The 23,844-nt window shown below is 36.8% G+C and overlaps 1 protein-coding gene across 2 annotated transcripts in view; it reads left to right on the forward strand.

Moving 5' to 3' along the window:
* The window catches only part of HERC2 (HECT and RLD domain containing E3 ubiquitin protein ligase 2), a 99,986-nt gene that overhangs the window by 12,475 nt on the left and 63,667 nt on the right, over nucleotides 1–23,844 (forward strand). The window contains exons 3-14 of one of the 2 annotated variants that reach the window (XM_005422698.2): nucleotides 5,281–5,418; nucleotides 13,488–13,707; nucleotides 15,426–15,526; nucleotides 16,273–16,429; nucleotides 17,216–17,326; nucleotides 17,635–17,806; nucleotides 18,376–18,549; nucleotides 19,164–19,352; nucleotides 19,967–20,118; nucleotides 20,936–21,093; nucleotides 21,534–21,647; nucleotides 22,997–23,248. In XM_005422698.2, coding sequence (XP_005422755.1) covers nucleotides 5,281–5,418; nucleotides 13,488–13,707; nucleotides 15,426–15,526; nucleotides 16,273–16,429; nucleotides 17,216–17,326; nucleotides 17,635–17,806; nucleotides 18,376–18,549; nucleotides 19,164–19,352; nucleotides 19,967–20,118; nucleotides 20,936–21,093; nucleotides 21,534–21,647; nucleotides 22,997–23,248 — 1,938 coding nt within the window. The remainder of the gene's footprint in view (nucleotides 1–5,280; nucleotides 5,419–13,487; nucleotides 13,708–15,425; nucleotides 15,527–16,272; nucleotides 16,430–17,215; nucleotides 17,327–17,634; nucleotides 17,807–18,375; nucleotides 18,550–19,163; nucleotides 19,353–19,966; nucleotides 20,119–20,935; nucleotides 21,094–21,533; nucleotides 21,648–22,996; nucleotides 23,249–23,844) is intronic. The other variant, XM_031058383.1, reaches the window with a different exon arrangement.

The raw sequence follows: 23,844 nt of genomic DNA on the forward strand, positions 1-23,844 counted from the left end.
CAGGCACTCACCCTTCCAGCTCCTTGCCTGCTGCCTCTCCTCCATGGGAGGTGGAAATAAAATATAAAAGCTTGGGAGTTGAGATAAAGCCAGGGAGATCACTTACCTGTTACTGTTGTGGGAAAAATAGACTTGGGGAAAATTAATTTAGTTTATTTTAGTGCCAATTAAGATAGACTTGTATGGCAAGTAACAAAGGTGAAAACTATAACACCACCTTCCACTTGTCTTTGCTTCTGGAGGAGTTAAGTGTTGGTATAACATAGCACAGATCACACCTGATCCCTTCCACAGCTGGAGGATGTATGTTCTTCTACATATCTCTTGAAACACTGCAGTAGTTTAGAAATTTAAATAAAAGCTTTTTCAGGCTCTTAACTCTTAGGATTAATGTATGAACTGTGTTTCAGTGAAGTTAGTCTCCATAAATGCTATTGTGTTGGCCTACAGGATTCTAAAATACAGCTATCTTGCTTACCAGGTTTGAGTTTTGAGGAAAAAAAAAAGGCTAATCAAGGCTATTTTTGGTCACTGTCAGTGAGGTTGTGTGTTTGATCATGGAACCAGAAAAATTGATGGTCTCTTTGCACCTCTGAACTTGCAGCTCAAGTTGAGTTTAATGAAATTAAAAATCTAAAGTATTTACGTCTGTTTAGTTGGTACTTACTTTTTTTCATAAATGATCTGCAAATATAATTCAAGAGGAGAGGGAAAAGTACACACAAGTAATGAGATTTATATAAAACCCAGTGATTTCATATTAAATGCAATATAGATTAATGTCCATATTCAGAGTTTGCTGCTAAATTGACTAATCTGGAGATGAACAAGAGAGATTGCTGTATGTAGTCCCTTCTATTCAGTCTTTTTTAAGAAGTTTTGATTTAAGCCCATCCACTGTAAGTCTGTTTCCTCACTAGTGCTGTAGCTCTCTGTTGATGCTGACTGGACTGTTCAGAAGAGGCACTTCATTCTGTCAGTGGATATTAGTAGTGGCAGCAGACTGGAAGAACATGCTATTGATGGCAAAAACCATTCCTTTTCCCTCTAGGAAGAATATAGAAGTAGTGCATTTTTTCTCTCCTGTTAGCAAGAATGTTTGGTTAGGAGTAAGGTCTTTGTTTTGAATTCATGTCACTTTAAGAAAAACATGTTTGATAAATGTGTTCAGCAGAATGTGTTTGTATGTTCCAAGTACCATCTGAGGACACAGCTGTGACAGTAGTGATGTCCAAATACAGGTGCACTTTTAGCATGGCATGTATTTCAAAGACAATCAGGCTGCCCTCAGGAAATTTGGGTTAGATTAATACCTTGTATACTGGAATCTGTGTTCTGAAAATAATAAAAAGTTTAAAATAATATTATTCTTACTAAATTTTCAAGTTAGAGAACTGTAAAATTTTAAGACATACCAGTCTCTAGAAGACACACAGGTCTCTTTTGTGGGTTGCTCTTTTTTATTTATTTTTGATTCCTCAGGCTTCATAGGTAGAAGATTGTGTTTCAATTAGCTGTTTTAAGTTCCAGGACAAAAATATAAAATTGTTAGCTGCATACATCTGTCCTGCCTTTGGTAAACACTGTGGGCTTCCTCTTCTGTTCCCCCTTTTCCTGAAAGTTGGATCTTTCTGTGCCTGTTGCTTCTAAATACACAAACCTCATGCACCTGCAAGCAGGTTAAATGAAGTCCAAATGCCATAAGCAATTCCAGAGAGGCTGGCAGGAACAAAATATTTATGACAAGAATAACAGCATGTGGCAATTGGTTGTGGTGGCTGCTGTGCAAACCATGTTATAAATCAAACTGTAGTAGTGTGTAGGGATGTGGGCTGGCTCCTGCTTTGAGCCTTCTTTTTTTGTGTAAGGGAGAACTTGTTAAAAGTGAGAAGTGGCACTTTTCTCTTCTGCTTCCCCTGACCCAGCTGTGGGCTGTACACAGTGACTCAAGAATTCAGTGCTCAGCTGTGGATTTTCATACTCTCTCTGCAGAGTAAGGAAGCCTGTAGTCACTCTGTTGGACAGTTTGACTTCAGAAGTGTAGAATACTCTATTGTAAATTCAAAAAATAATTTAATGCATTAAAAAATAGTATACAGGGAAGAAAAGAAACTTAAGATTCTGATCTCCACCCTAATCAGAAAGAATCATCTAACCTAGAAAGCTGTATAAATATGGTTTGCAAATGGTAAAACATATCTTTCCCTCACAAATAACTATCAATTTTGTGTATGTAGGTATATAATATTTGTGTGTGTGTAAAACATCAAGGATTTTTGACAGAAAATGTATTGCAGCTGAAATATTTCCTGGATCTGGGATTACCAAATACTGGTTTAGGGTGGTTATAAAACACAGCCCTATTCTAAAGCACACTGTGTGACTTTTTGCCCTGTCAACATCTGTAGGGGAACTGTTGCAGGCTTTCTCTTGCCATGGAGGGATTCCCAACTACATGAGTTCATTGGCATTTCAGAGAAGCACAAGACCATACTAGAACAGGTGGTGGAGGCCACTATGCAGTGTCAGGTTTTTTCCCTCATTGATTATGAAATGTAAGTTCCATTTTTAGGGCTTCCTTTTTATGCTCTCTCTATACCAGATGAGGCCATGGCTGTGCAAGATGGTGCAGACATGGTGAGCTGCTGTGCTTTGGTTTGGGAGCTCATTTCTAGCTGAGAAGGGTTACTTCAGTTGCTCGGTTCTGGCTGCTGGCTGTGCCTGCCTTGCCTCAGTGTAGAGGTATAAGGCTGTATACTAAAACACAATAAAGGGAGAGGTCTTTCAGGGAGATGTTATGTTGCTTCCCCCACCACAATATTCGCAAAATTAAGTTAAATCATGCTGACACACTGCACTGTATTTTTGCATGCATTGTTTTGAAGTGTCTTGTTACTTTGGTCTGTTCTGGCTTTGCTCAAGATATTTCTCCTCCCTGCCCCTCTTTCTGAAAAATCTTTGGGTCTTCCTGTTTAAAAATCTTTCATGAAGCACAACAGAGCTTCCATAATTATGATGTCTGTGTTGCTGCTTTCAATCTAGGCTGCTACCAGCTTTGTCTGTTATGTGGCAAGTAGTTTTTTTGCAAGTTTAGTGTATTGTCTTTGTGGAACAAGTTGACATGGTCTTTTAATGTAATTTTTAGCTAATTTCCTTCCCACTTTTTCTCTCATTTTCTCCTCTTCCTGGTTCATACAGACAATTGGAAAAAAAAATCCTCCTGTGGATTTACATGCCAGGGTTGTTTTTATTCCATGCAAAGCTTGAGTTCCCACCTGGATTGGGATCTTCTCTATTTGCAGTGAGGAGTTTGATAAAATGACTAAGTTTGTAGCCCTTGGTTGTCATCCTTTGCCAAGGATCTGTTAAAAAGCATAACAAGTTCTCCTACAGCTGCCTGTAAATTGTGTCTTGGCACAGGATCCTTCTACCTACTAACTAAAATTCCAGACCCTGCAAAGTGTGTCTCTAGACGTGTGGGTGAGTGGAGAAACAGTGAGATTTATGGTGTTACTGTGGAAATATTGTGAGCCACTGGGGCCGAGCAGGGTCCTTGGTCTATAATGGGCTCTGTACTTTTCATGTTATTTGCCTGTGCCTCTGAAAAGAAACAGCTGGATTGAATCACATTTTGGACATTGTTATCAAACTGGTGACTCACAGGCTGTTCCTCAGTGCTTGAGGGACACAGTTAGATTCTCTGTTTGTCACTTACAAGAAGTATATCCAAATTGCATTTTCCTGTTCTCAATGACTTTGCTGTCTTCCTTGGCCCGCAATCTCAGCTCTATCATGGATACTGCAGTTATGCCTCCTTTCCTTTTTCCCGCTCTTCAGTCTTCATCTTCCACCTCCTGAGCACCTGTCAGTTGCAGGTCAGGAAATAGTGCTTTAATTTAAAATTTGGATAATTAAGGTGACACAATGGAACTTTATTTTGGGAGGTCTTATTGTTTCCAGTTGAAAAAAACCTTAACAAAGAGGCAATCAGAGATCCAGTTCTAGCCAGATTAAGCATAATTTTCTGTTAGGCCAGATGGAAAGAATAGTTGAATGTTCTTGCACATTGTGATAGGTGCATTTTGTACATTCTGAGGTAATGAGAGCCTTTGATCTCACTCCATGAGTGAGGCAGGCTGCAGTCAGATGTTCCACGTCTGGCTACTGATGTAAACCTCTTGCTTATTATTTTCTTCTGATACATGCTGGTACAAATGTATTATTTTGGTGTGGTGTGTGGGGTGAGAAAGGAAAGGAAAGGAAAAAAGACAAAATAGTAGCGATTATCTGTCATGTTGGGACATTTAGGGAGGGAGTCTCTGGACTAGACTGGCAGATAGGAATGAAGGATTGATCAGTTCTAGGAGCCAGGTAAAAAAGGCTGGAACTAAACTCTTCATAGGCAAGTTTCAAATGCTGGACTTGAGACATTTTGAGTGGTATGGTTTGAAAAGAAGGTCAGGGTGAGGAAAGTAACTGGCCATGTGTCCCTCAGTTGCAATCAATCTTATCCATTGAACTGACTGGAGGTATGGATATGGAAATCCATAGTCCCAATATAAATAAAGAGAAACTTCCAGCTGTCTAGTTCTACTTCATTTAGAAAATTGAGACTTTCAGGCAGCCTTTGATTACAGAGATAAGTGACTAATGTCTGTGTTCTGACTTTGTGAAAATAGTCTCAAAAGGATTGCGCGTGCTGTTTTGTTGCTTGGGCAGAAAATTGTGGTATTATTTTCAGTACTTGCCAGTAATTACTAAGATGCTAGATGTTTTACAGATATTGACATACTGCTGCATAAAAGTAGTGTAAATGCCAATGTGTAGCTCTCCTTGTTTTGAAATATAGGCTATTGCTGTCTTTTTTTATTCTTGGAAACAGAATATAAAACCAGGTTAATGCTACAGCAATACAGATAGTTTGGGAGCACAGTCTGACTTCAAGTGCCGCCTTTGCAGTACTGTGTATTGCAAATCCTTTGCAATTCTTACATGATGGTATCTATATTAAATGTTCATCATGCTGAAGAGGTTACAGAGGTGATTTCTGGATTGCAAGGTCGCTGTCTTATGAAATGTAACATGAGACCCAGCACCTGTGACTGTTAACATGGTAAAATACTGCATCCCCACCATGTTCTCTTAATGATAGACAATATTTCTGTAAGCTTGTGGGCTGGGAATTTCACCTTTATATTTCTAATCTAGACCTGAATTCCAACCTGACTTGACGGTAGCTTAACTGGTCTTTTTTTTTCTCTTCCCTTTTATTTTCTTTAGATGATAGCACTGAATGCCAAACTGCATCAAAGAAAGAAGAGCAGAACGACAAAGAAAAGAAAGATGAAGAAGAGACTCCACTGCCCATCTACAGGGCCAAATCGATTGTTGAGAGTTGGGTGTGGGGTAAACAACCAGGTATCACAGCTGTTTTGGTCATTTTCACTGACATCATGTATTCTATATTGGTCACTACTTTTGAAGCATCAGGAAGTATTTGTATCAAATGTTCTTGCTGACATCTGCATCTGTTAGGTTAGTGAAATAAGTTGGATATGTGGTTTAACTGTGATTGAAATTAGACATTTGCTGTAATTAATTTCAAGTTTAATTAGACTCTTGACTTGTAGAGTCAATTTACCCCTTTCAGGCTGCTTGAAGGAATGATAGACCAACTTGAAATAAATGATCCAGTGAAAAGTTCCAATGTCTTCAGATTATTTCTTTTCAGTTGCAGACATTATAGAGAAATTGCTTTGTTTCTGAAGCCTGAAATTTCTGCAGGCAGTAATGGTTTAATGGGTGATTTTTCTCTTTGGTTTCACGGTCTGGTAGATAGGTTTGTGTGAATCATGGAGGAAGGTTGAAATGGTTAGTTCAGTTAACTGTTTGTCCTGACCTTTGCTGACAGTAATTGCACCTGTGGTGGCAGTGGAACAGCAGTTTGTGTGTGCACATGGTCGTGTAGGGGTCTATAAAATACTGCTTTTGAAGCCAGTTGAAGTTTGTAGCTGTTTGCTACTGTAGAGCAGCAGTTCATTGTCTAAAATTGTCCATGTTTAAAAATAGCAGATCAGAAGAAGCCTCAGTTCAGTAGTTTATTTTACAGTTCCTGGTACATGATATTGCCTGATTCAGATGTTGGCATGTACAAACTTCAGAGACATCTGTTGTGTCACTTGTCCTTTCCCCTCACCCAGAAGCACTTGAAGATCCCTGGGAAAAGTATTATCTCTTCATTGCCAGAATCTGCATCTGTGTGGCTGTGTTTGCTAGGGGAGATACTTGTTTCTGTTGAGCCACAGGTCAGCTGCCAGTCTGCTGTCCTCTGCTCTGTGCCAGCCTGCTTGCTCCCTTTCCTTGAGGACAGGAGGACAGATGGATTTGCTGTCACTCTGGTAGTAGGACAGAATCTTGCAGTATATCAGGAATGACAAGAATTGCCACTACAGTGGAAGAGGGAGTGAGAATTGAGTGTGTTGTAGAGATGTGAGCTGAAGGTCACATTACTTATGTCTTATATTCTTATTTAATGTGTGTTGATGAAAAGTAAAACAAAACTATTTTACAGAATGCTAATCTAAATGTCAAAGATCTTACCAAATTTCTTCCATCTGACCAAAGTGTTTGAGACAGCATTTGGTCTTTAAGCTCACCTTCCAATTATTTTTTAAAAAATTGGAGAAAAAGAAATAAATTTTTTCGAAAGAAAAAGGGTGTGTGTTTAGAGTTTTCAGAAAGAAACAGGTTTCTGTCTTGTAGTTCCTTTTAATGCCTAAATATAGTATGGTTGTCATGTGTATGGATTCTTGTTCTAGAAATAATGTGTGAAGACGTTATAATTTGTCAGAAATAAATTTTTATTCCTTGGACTGTTACCATTTGTGCTTGAAGTTTGTATCACCTAGCTGTGATAAAAATCCTTAAACAGTGTTAGGAACACACTTGTGGTTTATTTATACAATAAATGCATTTATTGTATAAATAAACCACAAGTGGGGCTTTTGTTCATGATTGTAGGTTACCTTGTAAATTTTTGTTTTGCATTTGTCAGAAATATAGCTAATAGCTGTCTTTTGAGCCATCCTAATTGTGGCTTGGTAATTAATTTTGAAAAAGCTACAGCATCCGTTCCATTTTGATTCTTCCTGTTAATGTTCCATAAAATGAGAACTGTTTTAAGCATTTCTTCTATTATCCTTCAAAAAATAAACTTCTAAACATTTCCTTGTCAAAACCATGAGGGAACTTTTAAAAAGGAGAGTTATTTCTTAAATATATCATTGCTAATCAAGTAAGAATTAAAGACTTGCTATGTCTTCATTTACAGTTTTATATTCCTTTACAAGTAAGGTATAATTCAGAGATTGAGATTTGAAGTTATGTTACAAAAAGAACTGAAGAGGCATTTAAAGTCAGTGTTTCAGGTCAATAGACTGAAGTGTTTCTGCTGAGTTGAATGATTTACAGCCTTACATTATGAAAATAGTAACTAGATATTGGACACTGTATGTTTGAGAAGTGCTGTAATGCAATCTTATTTTGCCAAGTGTGGAGGATCTTGTGTTGAACTTCAGCAGGCTAATCTAGGTCAGTGGGCCTTGTGACACCCCTCCCCCATGAGGGCTGAGAGATTGTGGGAGCACAGAGGAAAACCTGCTCGTTAAATGTGTTGAGGAACAGTACTTCATGTGCCCCTCTACTCCATGCTTGTTTTGTTATCCTGGCACAAGTTCAGAGAAGCAAAATGCTTTCTCTAGGTCTCATTTATGCTGGGATCACTGTGCTGTCAGAACAGGGCAAAGATATCACAGTCTTTTTCTTTTTTTACTTATTGTTTTTGTAACAGTCCTACTATTCCAAGGACTGTAAGAATACATAAGATAATAATAAATACATGTGTAAGTCATTTTTTGACTTTGAAGGTGTTTTTTTCCTTTCTCTTTTGCATCTTAGTGTTCTTTTATTTCATATGCAGCTCTTTTGTGATACCACTGTTAAACTATTCCTTTTTTAAATGAATGCTCCCTTAAAATATCTTCTGCCTGTTGTATTCATACCAGGTTGAGTACATTCATCAAGTTCCTCTGATTCTTCCTAAAAATCATTGTTTACTACTTTCTTCTTTTTTTCAGTTTTCTTTTCTGAAGATCTTTCAGGTTTTAACATCTTACAGGATCTGAGGTCCAGGTGTTCAGCCCTAGGTGTGGGGAGGGGCGGGGGGGGAAGAGGAAACTCTTTGAAGTGGTTGTTCAAAGCCTACAGAAAATAGAGCAGTATTTCATCTTCTTGGGCGTCTTTTTCTTAGTCATAATATACTTAAGGTTGGCTATATTGAAGCATACTTTTTAGAGTGTTGCACCTTATTTTTCTGATACTATTAGTACAAAATCACCAAGATTTCACCAGGAAATGCTTTATGGGCACTACTGAAGAGGCAAGGTTAAAATTAACCATGTGACTTCAGTGAGCTTGTTGAGATACTTGTCATTACCAAGTGCGCTTGTATTCCTGCATTTGTGTTGTGAGAGAGGGAGATAGGCAGGACTTCCATCCTGTAAGGGGCTTTTAGTTACACAATGAAATCTAAATTTACACTGTGTACAGAAGTAATTAAAAAGCAGTCATGACATTGAAAAAAGCCCTTCTTTTAGCCTTCTTTATTGAGATACTTTTGGCTTTTATCAAATTTCTTGGTTCATACTTTGAAGTTTAGATTTACAAATGCTGAGTCAAAGGATAAAATTTGACCCCCCTCTATTTTACGTTTCTCAGAGCTCCTTTGTCCATGTATTTTCTTTTACCTTTTTGCCTTTGCATCATCATCCCATCATGTTGCCTCTACCCCAGCTTGAAACTGCTTGTCCAGCTCCAAATATCTGTTTGGTTGCTGCTTAAGCCCTTAAGGAGTGTATGTGTTAGTTTGCTTTTTGCACACAGACAGGAATTAAAATTTTTTCTATCTTGTTCTGTGCATGGGTATTAGAACATCAATTTAAGCAAGTATTGCTGTAAAACTTTGAATATTATGGAATTGTAGAATATGCTGAGTTGGAAGGGACCCATGAGGATCATCAAGTCCAACTCTTGGCCCTGCCCAGGACACCCCAATAATCACACCATGTGCCTGAGAGCATTGTGAAACACTTGCTCTCAAACAGGCTGGTGCTGTGACCACTTCCCTGAGGAACTGCAGTGCCCAACCACCCTCTGAGTGAAAAACATTTTTCTAATATCCAACCCAAACCTCCCCTGACTCAGATTTGTGCCATGTCCTCGAGTCCTGTCATTGGTCACAAGAGTGAAGGACGGGTACTTGCCCCTCCACTTCTCCTCACAAAGATGTTGAAGATCACAATGAGGTCTCCCCTCATTCTTCTTCAGGCTGAACAAACCAAGTGTTTTCAGCTGCTTATCATATGGCTTCTTCTCCAGCCACTTCATTGTCCTGCACCCAGCCATGAAATGAGATGCATTCTGAATGCAGCTAATCAATATTTCTCCTATTGAATACTAATAAGGTGAAGTCTTGATGTTGTTCATCTTTTGCACAGGGGAGCAGAAAGCTAAAAGCTATATGCCCTTTAGGCATTATATTCTTTGTTGGTATAAAATAACATTGAAAGCCTATTTTGGTTTTGTTTCTGAAGGAAATTATGTGTATGTGATGGCATTTTTGTCCTTCCCTCTAAGTTTTGAATTTGCTCAGTCTAGAGGTTTGAAGGGTCATTAGAAACCTGTTAAGCCAAGCCAACTGCATCCTTTATCTCCTCTTTGTCCAGTGGAAATAGTGTGTAGTGGAAGGAGAAAGAGAAGACAAAATACGAAATTCTCTAGGAAATTAGAGCACATTAGTTCTGCTGGTGGCAGGAATGTGTACTCATTATAACAGTAGATTGATGCCAAATTCTGCTTGAAATGTGTTTCCAAGTCCGAAATCTCTCCACACTGTAACATCTATATTTGCTGTTACTGAAGTTTGTGAGTCAACCTGGAAACATTTCAGCCTGATATTAGCATTTTTAAGGTGCCTAATTTATCTGTCAGAAGCATGTGGTGTTCCCTAAAAGAGCTAATGAAATGAGTGTTAAAGAACCATCTAGCATGTTATTTCTTCATTCTGCTAAAACGGGAGCAAACTGCCTTTGCCCCTGCTACCTGTGTTAGGGCTAGTGTCGGAGATGATTTAAGAAGCTGCTCTCTTCAGCTGTGTGTTTTGTTCAAATATCTGAATAGCACCCCTTCTTAACTCTGTTCCGTCAGATAAGCTGGGTTGAACAATTCCAGTGTTTTTCCTTCTAATGCAGGCAACTTTGGGCATGAGGAATTAGGAAGTGAAGATGTGTAGTTGTGTTGTTTGTTGAGAGGAGGGAGAGATGTGATAAATTTTAAGAGAAGAGGGTAAAACCCTTGCCTAGCTCTACTGCAGCCAACAACATACCTGACTGTAGCTGCCAGTTAACAAGTATTCAGTTAATGGTAGTTTGAGAAATTAAACTGGTGTGGTATGAACTCTAGCTCCTACAGTGCAGGTGCAGAATAGGTAAATAATGTATCTCTGCCTTTCACAGAATAACTGACAAAGCATAGCATTGCAAAAGATGGCTGGCATCAAGGGCTGGTGTAGTGACATAGGAACAGTTTTGTTTAAAGAGCTCCCTGTAACCTTCTCAGATGAAATCTGAATCGTTGCTATTAATAAGCTATTCTCTCATTAGACTGTTCAGTTCATCAGTAACAAGTGCTGCTCAGATTTGAAGGTTTATTGAAATGAGTTTCACTGCTTTGATTCCCAGATATGCTTAAATCTTTTGAAAGCTTAACTAAATTTTTTGTAAAGATAAATTTAGTTATTGTGGAATAAGAGAAGATTTAAAGTGAGGAAGTCTATAGATGTATCTCACTTAAAAATAGTGTTTCTTTTAATAAAACAAGACAGTCCTTGGTTCAGTTTTTAGATGTCTGAGTTATAAGGATACTATTACCTGTTCCAGCCTTTACTACACTTTGTATATGAACTTTGTTTTGCATTCTCAAAATACTAAAGGAACTTTTTAATAAAATATTTACGAGCAGAATGTTTTAATTTTGGTAGAAAGCCTTTCTAAAATTGTAGCAATTTTTAACTGTGAAGGCACATCCTTCTTCCCCAGCTTTCTTAACGTCCCCTTAGGTCTGAGATCATTGAAACATGTCAAACCCTAAACCTTAACAAGGCAATTCTGCTGGCAAGAAATGTATCTTTCTTAATTTATGTAACACCTGGATGTCATTGTGGTTGAGTGAAAGTGGTTAGAAAGGTATGCAGTTGCAGACTTTCGGGGAAAGTTCTTTGTGAAGTAATTGCTTGAGGATTGGAGAGTAGGTGGTCTCTGCTTGTCCTAAGTGTTTCTTTCTAGTAGTCCCCATGATGGATTTTTCATTAGTGTGTTGTTTTGAAACAAAGGGCTTTTTCACTTTAATCTTCAACTCTCAGAAGCAATTTTAGAGAGTTTTCATAATTAGGTAACTTGCCAGGCAGGAATGAAGGATGAATGCTGTAGCTCTGTATTACTTGACAGACTCCTGAATCTATCACCCAGTGCTTGTTTTCTGTAGCACCAAACATAGAGTCTTTTCCTCAAACATAACTGTTAAAGTGCCTTCTTTTTTCTTCATTGACTATTTCTTTACTTTTCCTAAAGATACGAGACCATAATTTGGGAATTGAATCTTCAGGATAATTTTATTTGTCAGAACAGTGTTAAGCAAAGTCTCTTTGTGAAGAAGAGAGCATGGTCATTTTGGACTTAGGTGTTATAGCATGGTGGTATTTTAGAGAGTGATAGGACTTCAGTGTTCAGGAAGGGAGGAAAAAAGTCCTGACTTTTATGTCTTTGAATGGTTTGCCTAGAGGGATCGTGGAAATGGGATGTCAGTATTGGCTATGTTCTGTTGTGGTACACTGTGAGATGGGTTTTTTTTGTGTGTTTTTGCTCTGTGCTACACAGTTGTTTGTGAAATTTTGTGGAGATAAAATTAAGCCTGGTGTGGCTTTTTGTCAAATTTCTTGTTGATTTTGTCATATTTCTTGTTGTTTGAGTCAGGATGTGTAATTGTTGCTGTCACTTCTATCTGAGAGGTCTAGACTGCAAGGAATATTTTTTAATCTCTTTTTTCCTGTTGAAAAAATAAGTCCCTCATAGTCAGGTGGAAAGATGTGAGTTGCCTAGGGGGAAGAATCTAACACATTATGAAATGGTGAAAGGTGAGTGGCAATGTTGAAAACAGGCTGGGATGCTGGCTGACAGCAAACCTAAGTGACTGTGCAATGTGATCCAGTATTCAGGCAGGGAGAGCTGCTTGAATTCTTTCCTGGGTACACAAAGATGGGGGACAAAACCTTGCAATACTTTTTACAGCTGCAGTTGCAAAAGAAGTTTTATACCTCCTTAGATTAAAACCTTTAACCATAGAGACTACCATAAAAATGTCTAAATTTCTAGTTAGGAGGCACTTGTTCCAAAAATGATGTTGATTTTGTATGGTTTTGGGGTTGGTTTTTTAGAATTATTTTGAAATGTGTCCATCTTCTCACATTGTTACATATATGCAGACATATGGGTTTTTTTCATACCCTTAGTTAGGTGTCATTTAAACAAAGATACTTCTGTGTAGCTGCCAGGCAACAAATGTGGTTGGCTTAGGGACAAGTATAGTAATGCAGAGCAGAGTGGGGTGGCTCAGTGACCAGACTGTTAATGAAGGGATAGAAAAGAACTCCTTTAGGAATGTACATTGTTGTTTGTATTAGGAATTAAAGCTGCAGAGTATATAAAAATACAGTTTCCAAATTTTTATTTTAGAGTGGCTTGTTGTTGTTGTTGTTTTTGACACTGTACTTGTTACCATCAGTTATTAGATTAATAGGACTTTGGGCTGTTGCATACTTGCTGTGGTGAAGAGAAAGAAGAATTAATATTCTAGTACATAAGTGAGATCTTTTATTTGCTGATAGCAATTGAAAGCATCTTATGTTATTTATGATGTTGTTTCAGAAGCATAGCAGGTTTTGGCAATGATCCTAGAGCTTCTGAGAGTAGTTTTATAACTTCTGAGAAACTAGAGATAATATGTAAAATGAAAGCATATTCCTGTGGGGACTTGCAAGGGACTTGCCTGCACTTAAGAGAAGTCTGACTCTGAGGTTGGATGATGATAAGAAGTTGTTGTCTAACTTGTTTCTTTGAAAAGCATAAAACATTTCCTGATGTTTTAATTTCAGACATGAAATATGAAGGTTTAGATATGTTTAGTTTTGATGATAACCGGTGTTTAAACACCTGCTTTATTTATGTCATACCATGTACATTAAATATAGAAATGAGGAGTTCCACTGTGTTCAGACTTCTGGTCAATTTACAATTTTCAATTTGTCTTTATTTTTCTTGATACTGTATATAACAAAGATGAAGGTTCACAAAATGATATTTCTCTCTGGTTCTCAGATGTGAATGAACTGAAGGAATGCCTCCAGGTACTAGTAAAGGAACAGCAAACTCTGGCCACACAATCTGCAACAACAGCTCTCTCAGCTATGAGGCTAAAGCAGAGGCTTGTCATCCTGGAACGATATTTCATTGCTCTGAACAGAGCAGTTCTTCAGGAGAACATCAAAGTAAAATGGAAAAGCAGTAGTGTTCCTCTGCCTGCTGTGGATAAGAAAAGGTAATAACACATGCATGAACAAATTAATCCATTAGAAAAGCCATAGAAAGGTTATCAACCTGTCTGTGAGGGCTTACTGTGATTTATTCCTTCTTGTGAAACATTAATGGTAAAGAAACTTCTTATTTCTTAAGATGGCTTTACCATACAAAGTGGTGTTCCCTGCCATCAGTCCTCCTTCTTGCCTGGTGGTTTCTTATAGTGTCTCTGTTTGTACTAGTAGGTTTTTATTGTAATACATTGCTGTAGATATTAAACTTTGAGCTATAAGTATACATTTATTGAAGTATTTCTTTTGTTCTGCTCAGCTAGGAAAATATGGAGAAGCCTGTTTCAGAAATGGTGCTAATGGAAATCACATTGTTTGAATAACAATATATTTTTGTCAATAGTTGTTCAGTTAAATAGTGGCTCAGCTCACATAAATTAAAAAATACAAAATACCTAAATACAAATACCTAAAAGCAGAACATAGAACCTTTGCTTGGGTGAGAAATGATGTAATTGTGCATTTTACATGCAGCTATTTAATACAAATACAAAAAAAGCTGAACTTTGTTTTCCTTAGTTTGAGTGAGAAATGATGAAATTATGCATTTTATATGCAACTGTTTCAACAGAAGTAACTGAGTAAGGAATCATCTGATTACTTTTCATGTCTGGATAGCTGTCTAGACCTAAAAATAGAAAAATCTATCAGAGAAGGCATTAAATAAAGTGTTCAGTAGCTGTCTGACAGAACAAGCAATTTGTCTAGGGAAATTTTTGTTAGATTGAATCTCTAGATTCAGATATGAAAGGAGAATGTAAGTAGATATCACAGCTAGTTATTATGGAATTGGAGTTCTGACAAGGATACCTTTGAATAGACTGTTCTCTTGAATGCTTTTTCAGCTCTGATTAAAAAGAGTACTGATATGTTTAAATTATCAGATTGCTAAAGATGCAAGTATAATTTCTTGAAAAAGTCCTAAGCTGTTCACTTTTGTTGTAATCTCAAAACAAAACAAACTAGACTTGGTGGTTCAATGTTGGAAGTGGTGGGGAATCTCTTGTTGCTGACTACAAAGGAGAGTTTACTTAAATTAGTTTGATTGTCTGCATGAGAAATTAACAGAAGTGAATGTGAGTCCAGTGAATATTACCAAAAGTTGAAGCTATCTCTCTTACTTACACACACAAATACAGAAACTGCAAAGAGATTTTTTGGCATTGAGACTTGAATAGAAAGATAAGTAATGACAAAATGGGTGGAATTAATAATCAATAATTAAAGATTAATTTTAAAAAGTCTGTAAGCTTAGATTTTGCAGTCCAAACTAACTAAAAATATAGACTTCCCAAGTAAATAATTAGTACATGAAGTGCCTTATGTTTGTGTATTTTGAGTAAAGCATCATCATTTCACTTTAAGTAACTATGGGAATTTTTTTTGTGGCAGTCCATTATGCCAATCTGGAGCTTTTTGATATTGGACATTGAGTTGTTTCTTTGGAGTGCTTGAAGTTGAATTTTGGTTGCTGACATTTTCATATTGTTCACCTTGTTTCTCAAGGCACAGCTATGATTCTTTACAAATAAAAATTGTGTGATTGTGCATGCATTCATATGGCTAAATTATAAAATCATTGAATATATGTTATACAGAATAATAATAGCATAAATATATATTATTGTAATAAAATTTATTGAAACTATTCATGCATAATTTTATTTAGCTCAAGACCTATAGGCAAAGGTGTGGAAGGACTTGCACGTGTTGGATCCCGAGCAGCACTTTCATTTGCATTTGCTTTTCTTCGTAGAGCCTGGAGATCAGGTCCGTCTACTCTTGAACATATTGCAAATATATTTCAGTTGAAGCCATGTGACTCATTAAAGTGTATCTGTGTTAAATATTGGCATAGAACTATAAATTTAGGAATGATGGATTTGCATAATTGCACTTATGTGATTCTGTGCCCAACAATGTTGTTGCTGATCAAAGCCACCCATGCCAGTATCAATGTTGGGTTTTTCTGAGATACTTTATGTTGAGGAAGGTAAGTTGGGATTTCATGAAAAGCATGGATTTTTAATGCTAGATTTCAGAAAAGTTAGATTTATTTTTCAGACAAGGTGAAGCCACTATTATTATATGATAGTAGCAGCTTAGAAAAATCTTTGAATGTGAAGCTTGTATTTAGTTTGTGTACTTGTCAGCTATTGTCAAATTGCAGAGGTTGGCAGAATTGTCACCTGTGCCACTAAACCTGCCTGCCTCAGTCTGCACCATTTGGTCAGATGGCAGGTGTGGGCTTACTCCAGCCAACCCTAGTTGTCCTCTTTTCTCAGTGGCTGCGTAGTGAAATCAGCTGGTTTGGGTTTTTACCTTTATGATTTTTTTTTTTGGGTGAAGATTTTTTCTGAGTCTTGTAGTCAAATGTTCATATGAAAATTGAGAACTTTGTCTGTAGGAAGTAACTTGTATCTTATGTTGAAAAAAGGTTCCACGAAATATTGTGTACCACCATTTCTCTAACCTCTGTAAGGTGGGAATGTAACTGCTCTTGCTGTGTTACTTAGGTGAAGATGCAGACTTGTGCAGTGAATTGTTACAGGAATCACTTGATGCACTGCGAGCTCTACCAGAGGCATCCCTTTTTGATGAAGGGACTGTGTCTTCTGTGTGGCTGGAAGTGGTAGAAAGAGCTACTAAATTCCTAAGGTCTGTTGTGACTGGGTAAGTTTCTTTTTTTGAGCTGTTAAGTGGCAAGCTTGCATCTCTCAGAAGCTGGGGGTATAAACATAGTGATTTATAGAAAATTCGAGAGATTTCCTTCCTTTTACAATGTTGTTATACAAGCAAGCAAAAAATTAATGAACTATTGAAATGCTGCTCTTTAAACATGATTTAATGATTTTAGCTGCTTAAGAAAAATCTGAATTGGAATATTTTGGATCACTGCATGAAAACTTAGCAAAACAATTGTGTTTTACTAATGTAAATAATTCTGCATAAGAATGCTTTGGTAATGCTATGTATGTGCACTCTTAATTGTGCCCTTCAAGTATAGTAAAATAATACAGATTTTTTGTGCATGAGGGAAAATACACTCATATTGGACTTGGAACAGTCCTCTGCTTTTCCCCGTTATTTAAATAGGCTTCAAGTTATTACCTTTTTACAGTAGTTACTAGAAATGTCTTTTCAATACTGGAACTATGTCTTAAGGTGAATATCATAAAATGTATTTGAATTTCACCTGTGAAAAATGTTTTTCATGTTCTTAGCATGTTTAATAGAACTGTAGATAGATAGTGAAGCTTGGGGTGTTTTTAAAGCCTAGCTGTCCCTTTAAAATTTGATCTAGGTTGGAGTGTGTGGGCTTTTCTTCTCAGCTGCTTTCATCAGCCCTTTGATATTTTTCTGTAAGTTTAGTAGTTCTTGGGGTGCTGTAGATGTTTTTGGTAAGCAATTGTGTATTATTTCCTCTTAGTAAATGTATACTGTTTGACTTTTAAATAGAGATGTGCATGGAGCTCCCAGTACCAAGGGGCCAGGAAACATTCCTTTGCAAGACCAGCACTTGGCACTTGCCATATTGCTTGAACTGGCAGTGCAGAGGGGTACACTAAGGTGAGAAGCATGAGCACTCTGATTTTTAGCCGTCACTGTTGGAAAGGGCTGACAGGCTTCAGTTTTCATGAATTTGAGTTTAATGTCATAATTGTAGTTCATATGCACTTTTTCACTAAGGCAGTGGTGATTAAGACCTAATACTATCTTGACTGCAAAATCAATTTTTTATATTTTGATAATCTGTTTAAAAGCCCTGGCAGCTGATTTTGCTTAACTTCAAAATGTAGAGGTTGGATTGTATGGATAGACTAACCCAATGTTTTTAGGAATGCTTATTAACAGAAAATGTTTATTCCCTCTTTCAGCCAAATGTTGTCTGCAGTTATGTTGCTGCTTCAGCTTTGGGATAACGGAACGAGGGAAACGGATAATGAGCGATCTGCACAGGGAACAAGTGCACCCCTTCTACCTTTGCTACAAAGGTTTCAGAGTATAATATGTAATAAAGACATGCCCAATACTGAGGAAGAGATTCAGGTACTTATTCTTGGTTTATTTAGAAGGGGCATTATGGTTGAATCAAATTTCATTTGCCTGCCTAAAATTATAATCATAAAGTTATCCAAACAAAGTTGGTGGTAGTGTTTTCCATGTAAGGTGTATACATACCATGGTTATTTGGTTTTCATGTGAACATTTGAGTTTCTTGAGGTAGGGGGAGAATGTCACAGCATGATTAGATGTATGTATTGTATTTTGTAGTTAATGCTGATGTGATAATGAACTTAGATGTGGCTAACTTTTCTGCATATTTGGATTGGTTTTATTTTGTGTTTAAAATTAATTGAACTGTGACTCTTTGTCATGGTTACTAACTGAGGTTGATAAAAATCAATTTTATTATGCTTGTAACTTTCTATTATATTCACAATCTGACTATTTTGTCAACATTCATGTTTCAAATTTTTCTCTAATGTGAAAAAAGGATGTGCAGAATTAATTCCTTTCCTCTTACACTTACGCAGATAGTCATCTTGTCTAAACTTTATTGTGTAGTATCAGATATACCTTGAATGTTTTTCTGACTGCTCTTTTCTCTTTTCTAGCTCCTGACTTACCCTCTAAGTCCAAATGAAAGTTTTTTGAGGTATCTGACTTTGCCACAGGACAATGAGCTGGCCATTGATCTGAGACAAACAGCTGTGGTGATCATGGCCCATTTGGACCGCCTTGCCACCCCATGTATGCCTCCACAGTGTAGCTCTCCTACATCTCATAAGGTAATTCTTGCAATATCAAATCCAGTAAGATGTTTTCCCCAAAAGCATAACTGAATATCAGAATGCAAGGAAAACAGCTCCTAAGATCCTTCAAATTCCTTTCTGATTTTCACAACATAACCTTGAGTTCTGAAATTTGTCTGTCTTGGGTAACTTTTATTGCATCAGCCCTTTTTGAGGGAGCCTTGGAGTGCAATTTTATGGTTTATGAACCATTCTTTCTTACCACACCATGGCTAATTCTGCCGTATTTTGAGCTGTTGTGTTTCTCAGAGTAAATTATCAAGACCAGACTTTATAAATGTTGGGGGTCTGACTTACTAGAAAAATAAAGAAAAAGGTAAATGCCAAACTTTCGAACCTGAAAATTGTCAGAATCTCTTACCATAGACACTTACTGCTCATTTAGTACCAGACTGAACTGAATATGATGCATGCAAGTCTTTATTTTTGGTATCTTATAATTAGGTAGGTTTTACTGACTATTGGAAAGAAGGACAGTCTCAGATTTAAACACATTTGGTATATAAAGTTTTAAAAAATAATTTGCTCTGTGGATTTTAATAAGCTGTTTGTTTGAAAATTTAGTACTTACAGAATTTCTCATTTCCTAGGGATCACTGCAAGAGGTCATTGCTTGGGGATTAATAGGTTGGAAGTACTATGCTAATGTGAGTGGTCCAATTCAGTGTGAAGGACTGGCCAACCTTGGTGTTGTACAGGTTGCTTGTGCAGAGAAACGTTTTCTGATATTATCTAGAAATGGAAGAGTTTATACACAAGCATATAACAGCGACACTCTGGTGAGAGTTTTTTACGTGTTTTTAAAAATTTGTTCTGTATTACTTCATAAGTTTCCTCTGCTAAATATTTACAATTTCTTAGGAGATGGAGGCAGGCTGATTTTTTGTGAGCTTTCTGTACTGTTGTATTTGAACTTTCAGAAATAGTGGGGTTTGTCTCCTGGGTTGATTTGATGAAAAACATATGGATTCTGTAATTTTGATCATGCTAGAGGTTATGGATACTATGATAATTGCTTTTATTGGTATACTGGCCTTGGTAACTTCAGAAATTGGGAGATATGAAATAGATTTTACTTTATTGATATAACTGTGTCCAAACTGTGTAGTTTCTCAAACAAAAATGCACTGTAAATAGAAGGCTTTGTCACTAAGATAGCCTGTAATGTTAAGATAAACACTGTTTTCATATGTACTGAAGACCTATAAGAGTGGGAACAAATAGCTTCAAAGCATTGCTTTTGTCATGATTGACCATTTTTTTCTACATGCCTTCACCTCATTAATTTGAGAGAAAAGTTTTGATAAAACTGGAAATAGGAAAACTGTACCTAGTTATGTGATGGAAAACATCAGCACATTTTGTAAGCATATTGCATTTGCTTGGTTTACAGGGACCACAGCTGGTGCAGAGTCTAGCTTCCAGAAATATTGTGAAGATAGCAGCACATTCAGATGGGCATCACTATCTGGCTTTGTCAGCAAGTGGTGAAGTTTTCTCTTGGGGTTGTGGAGATGGTGGAAGACTAGGTCATGGGGATACAGTGTATGTATTAAAAATAATCATAACATTTATTTGCAAGTATTCTGAATTCTTAGTAAAAATTATTTTGTTGTGTATATAAGCAATGCTCAGCATTTAACATTTGACTCTGTTACTGAACAAAAGTTGCATTTTTCCTGCTTGTTTTCTCTGTCTGGAATATTCCTAGTTGTCTATTGATGTTACTTTCTGAAGTTCTTACAGGTGGAAGATGTAGTGGTGAGCACTGTTATCAGGCCTTTTATCAATGGTTTTATGAATCCAGAGCACATTTTCTCTGAAATGTTGACTCACATGTTGGAGCAGGGTCATTATTTTTTATGCAATCATGTTGTACATTATTCCATTTTTCAGGGACATTACTGTCCTGCTTTTGTGTAGAAGCAGTCTTCTACAATGGTATTGTATAGGGGGTGTGCATCAATAGATTTTAGAGATTTTGTGTCTTCCCCCCGTGCAGAATTCCCTCTGAGACAAGAGAGACTTCACAAAGGTTATCAGTGTCATGAAATTAATTGGTCAGATACAGTAATTAAAGGTAGTATTTTTAACAGTAGACAAATATTTTTTAAAAACATTGCATGAACTCAGTTGAAAACAGAAGTTGCAGTTGTTAGACATTCCTTCAGTGGTTGGTATAGTATTGTTGTACAATTTGAACTTAATTTTGGCTTGTAGTTCTATTTGTATTTTGTTACTTCTGTCTAATAATAAGGCTTGCAGGTAAAATTGCAGCAATTCTAACAAGTATGTCTAGCACCTTTTATCACCTACTCATCAAATCACCTTTTGTGAAATATGTCACCTTCTCTTTAAATAGCCCTCTGGAGGAACCTAAGATGATATCTGCTTTATCTGGGAAGCAAGCTGGAAAACATGTTGTTCATATTGCATGTGGAAGCACCTACAGTGCAGCCATTACTGCTGAGGGAGAGCTCTATACATGGGGACGAGGAAACTATGGCAGACTTGGTCATGGTGAGTTAGTTGATAGCTTCAAGTAAGTTGTTGAAGAATTTAGTGCCTGTTGCAAATGATCTTGCATCCCACCTAAAGCTGATTTGTGAACATTATGTGGTTTCTTGTGAATTGAAATAATTATGGGAGGGATTGTCTCAAATCCGTTAAATTCCTTGAGTTATCTGGAAATAAGCAACTGGATGGAGAAGAAAAATCTGCAATGTTCTCTGTTCCTTTCCTCATGAAGCTAAGACTATTTCATGGATTAAATCCTTGTTGGGTGTCTCAAAAACCATGGAGGAGCTTAGTCATGACACTCAAATCTGAATCAAAACTAAACAATGCTACCCTGCACCCTCACAATAAAACATCCAAAAGCAAAGAAGCAAAAAAACCAAACAAAAGAACTTGTAAGGCTTTCTGGGTTTTGCTTCTCACAGAACTACTTTGTTTTGAAGGTTCCAGTGAAGATCAGACCATCCCAATGCTGGTCACGGGGCTGAAAGGACTCAAAGTTATTGATGTGTCGTGTGGGAGTGGAGATGCTCAGACTCTTGCAGTTACTGAAAATGGTTAGTAGCAAAATAAAAGTTAAAATTGTAAGTAAGGTTACCTGTCTTTCCTTTTACTCTGAAGATATTTGTACTGAAGATATGCTTATTTCTAGAAGCTTGAATTCTATAAGAATTTGAAGCTGAAATTCCTTCTGGGGAAAAAAATATATACATTTATACATTTTGTAGATAATGTTGCAGAAGTATTTCCATGCATAGATATGCAGTATGTTCCTTATGAATATGTAAATATATTGAGTAATGGTGTATGTATATTTAATGTAAATGTATAATGGACCCACAAAATAATACATATATGTGCAAGTATCTAAGTGTTACTTGTTACTATATAAGTGCAAATATCTCATGTTGTTACAAAAGTCAGAATTCACAGTAGGAGAGCTGTCTCTCTTAACCCTTTGGAAGTGCAAAAGAGAAGCTGCATGGAAGTTTATCTTTCCAACATCCCTGACCAAGGTGCCTAGGGTGAGACAGATTAAAAACCTGCATTTCATTGTGAGGTCAAACCCCAAAGTCATCTCTTAGAAAGCAGATAGTTCTTGGTTCCTTTGAAATACAGCTGGTTAATATGATGTGCATTATTTAAAAACCTAAATGTTTGCTCAAACAGGAAATGGAAACCCAGATTTTATCAAATTTTTTCCTCTCTCTGGTCTCTGCCTTGCATGCTTCCACTGCTTATCAGAGTACCTTAGGGACTCTGCTGTTGCGGGTAGGGAACAAAAATGCATCAGAACATAAAACAAGACTTTCTGTTTGGGCATGCATGGGTTACCATTCTTGAAACATTATTTTATTTACTGCAGATGCAGAATGACTTGACTGTTTCTAAGTTTCTACATCAGGACTTAGATTTAGTAGTGTATTTCAAAAGAACATGGTAAACGTGACGATTTCATTTCATTTTGAGAAATGCTTGAATGATATAAACTGAAAATCAATATAGTTTTAACAGAAAATTTGGCTATTGGATGTAGAAAACATTTTGTAAGTTCGTATAAATAATTAAAGAAAGCAGTTTTTAACTTGCTTGATTTACAGTAAATTCTATGCTTCATTTATTTTTAGAAGGACTTTCCATACACTGATAGATTTTCAATGAATGTTATATATTGCACTTTTTTATGTTTAGTTTTGTCAGCATGACTATTTTTCAAATATTGTTCTTTACTATTGTCACAAATAATTAGAAATTATTTTGGAACTGCTTTCCTTAAAATACAGTTTAAAATTAGTGCTTGTTGTAGAATCTCAGATTATGAAGAATTTATTTGTTTAAATGGATGACTTAGTTACATGCAAAAAGCAGTTCAATTATTTTTTGTTTTCTTTCTTCTGATTTAAAGGCCAGGTGTGGTCTTGGGGTGATGGAGACTATGGAAAACTGGGAAGAGGAGGCAGTGATGGTTGCAAAACTCCCAAGTTGATAGAAAAGCTTCAAGATCTGGACATTGTGAAAGTACGCTGTGGGAGTCAGTTCTCTATTGCTTTAACCAAAGATGGCCAGGTCTACACCTGGGGTAAAGGTGACAATCAGAGACTTGGGCATGGGACAGAAGAGCATGTTCGATATCCCAAACTGCTGGAAGGCTTGAAAGGTAATTATCAGAGTTGGAAATATTCCAGAGCTCTTTGTGTTGTTGGAGCCTTTTACCCAACACAAATGAACTCTGCTTTGAGTGATGGTACCATGTACTCTGTCATATGTTATACTGGTTGCATTGAAAAAGGTAATAATATGCATTTCCCATCACTTCTGTATTTCTGTATTTACACCCAAGAGATTTTAGCAGACTTAAAGACTGTATTATGACTACTTTAAGTGCTGAATGTCTCGTGTTCTCTGTATTCTTACTGCTTTTCTTTTATTAGGTTCACAGAAATGCTTCGTTAAAGCAAGTATGTTTGCATTGTCATGCAAATAAATATATATAATATATGCTTAGATTAAGGCAGGTGAATAGAATAAATGAAAATAATAGACAATAAAAAATGTCACTAAAGTTGTGTTTGACTTTTGACTAGTTTGCAATTGAGAGAAAATTACTTCCTTCATTTGGGAGAAGACCTGTGGTTCTGTCGGGGAAGATGAGGAAGAAACTTCTTTTGTTGCTCTGTCTTTCCTTTAAATTGTTACTCATATATGTTGAATGATCTAAATGAGAATAATTTTATAGTCTCTCATCGTAGATGG

This window comes from Geospiza fortis, unplaced genomic scaffold (genome assembly GCF_000277835.1).
Source record: "Geospiza fortis unplaced genomic scaffold, GeoFor_1.0 scaffold366, whole genome shotgun sequence".
Classification (NCBI taxonomy): Eukaryota; Metazoa; Chordata; class Aves; order Passeriformes; family Thraupidae; genus Geospiza; species Geospiza fortis.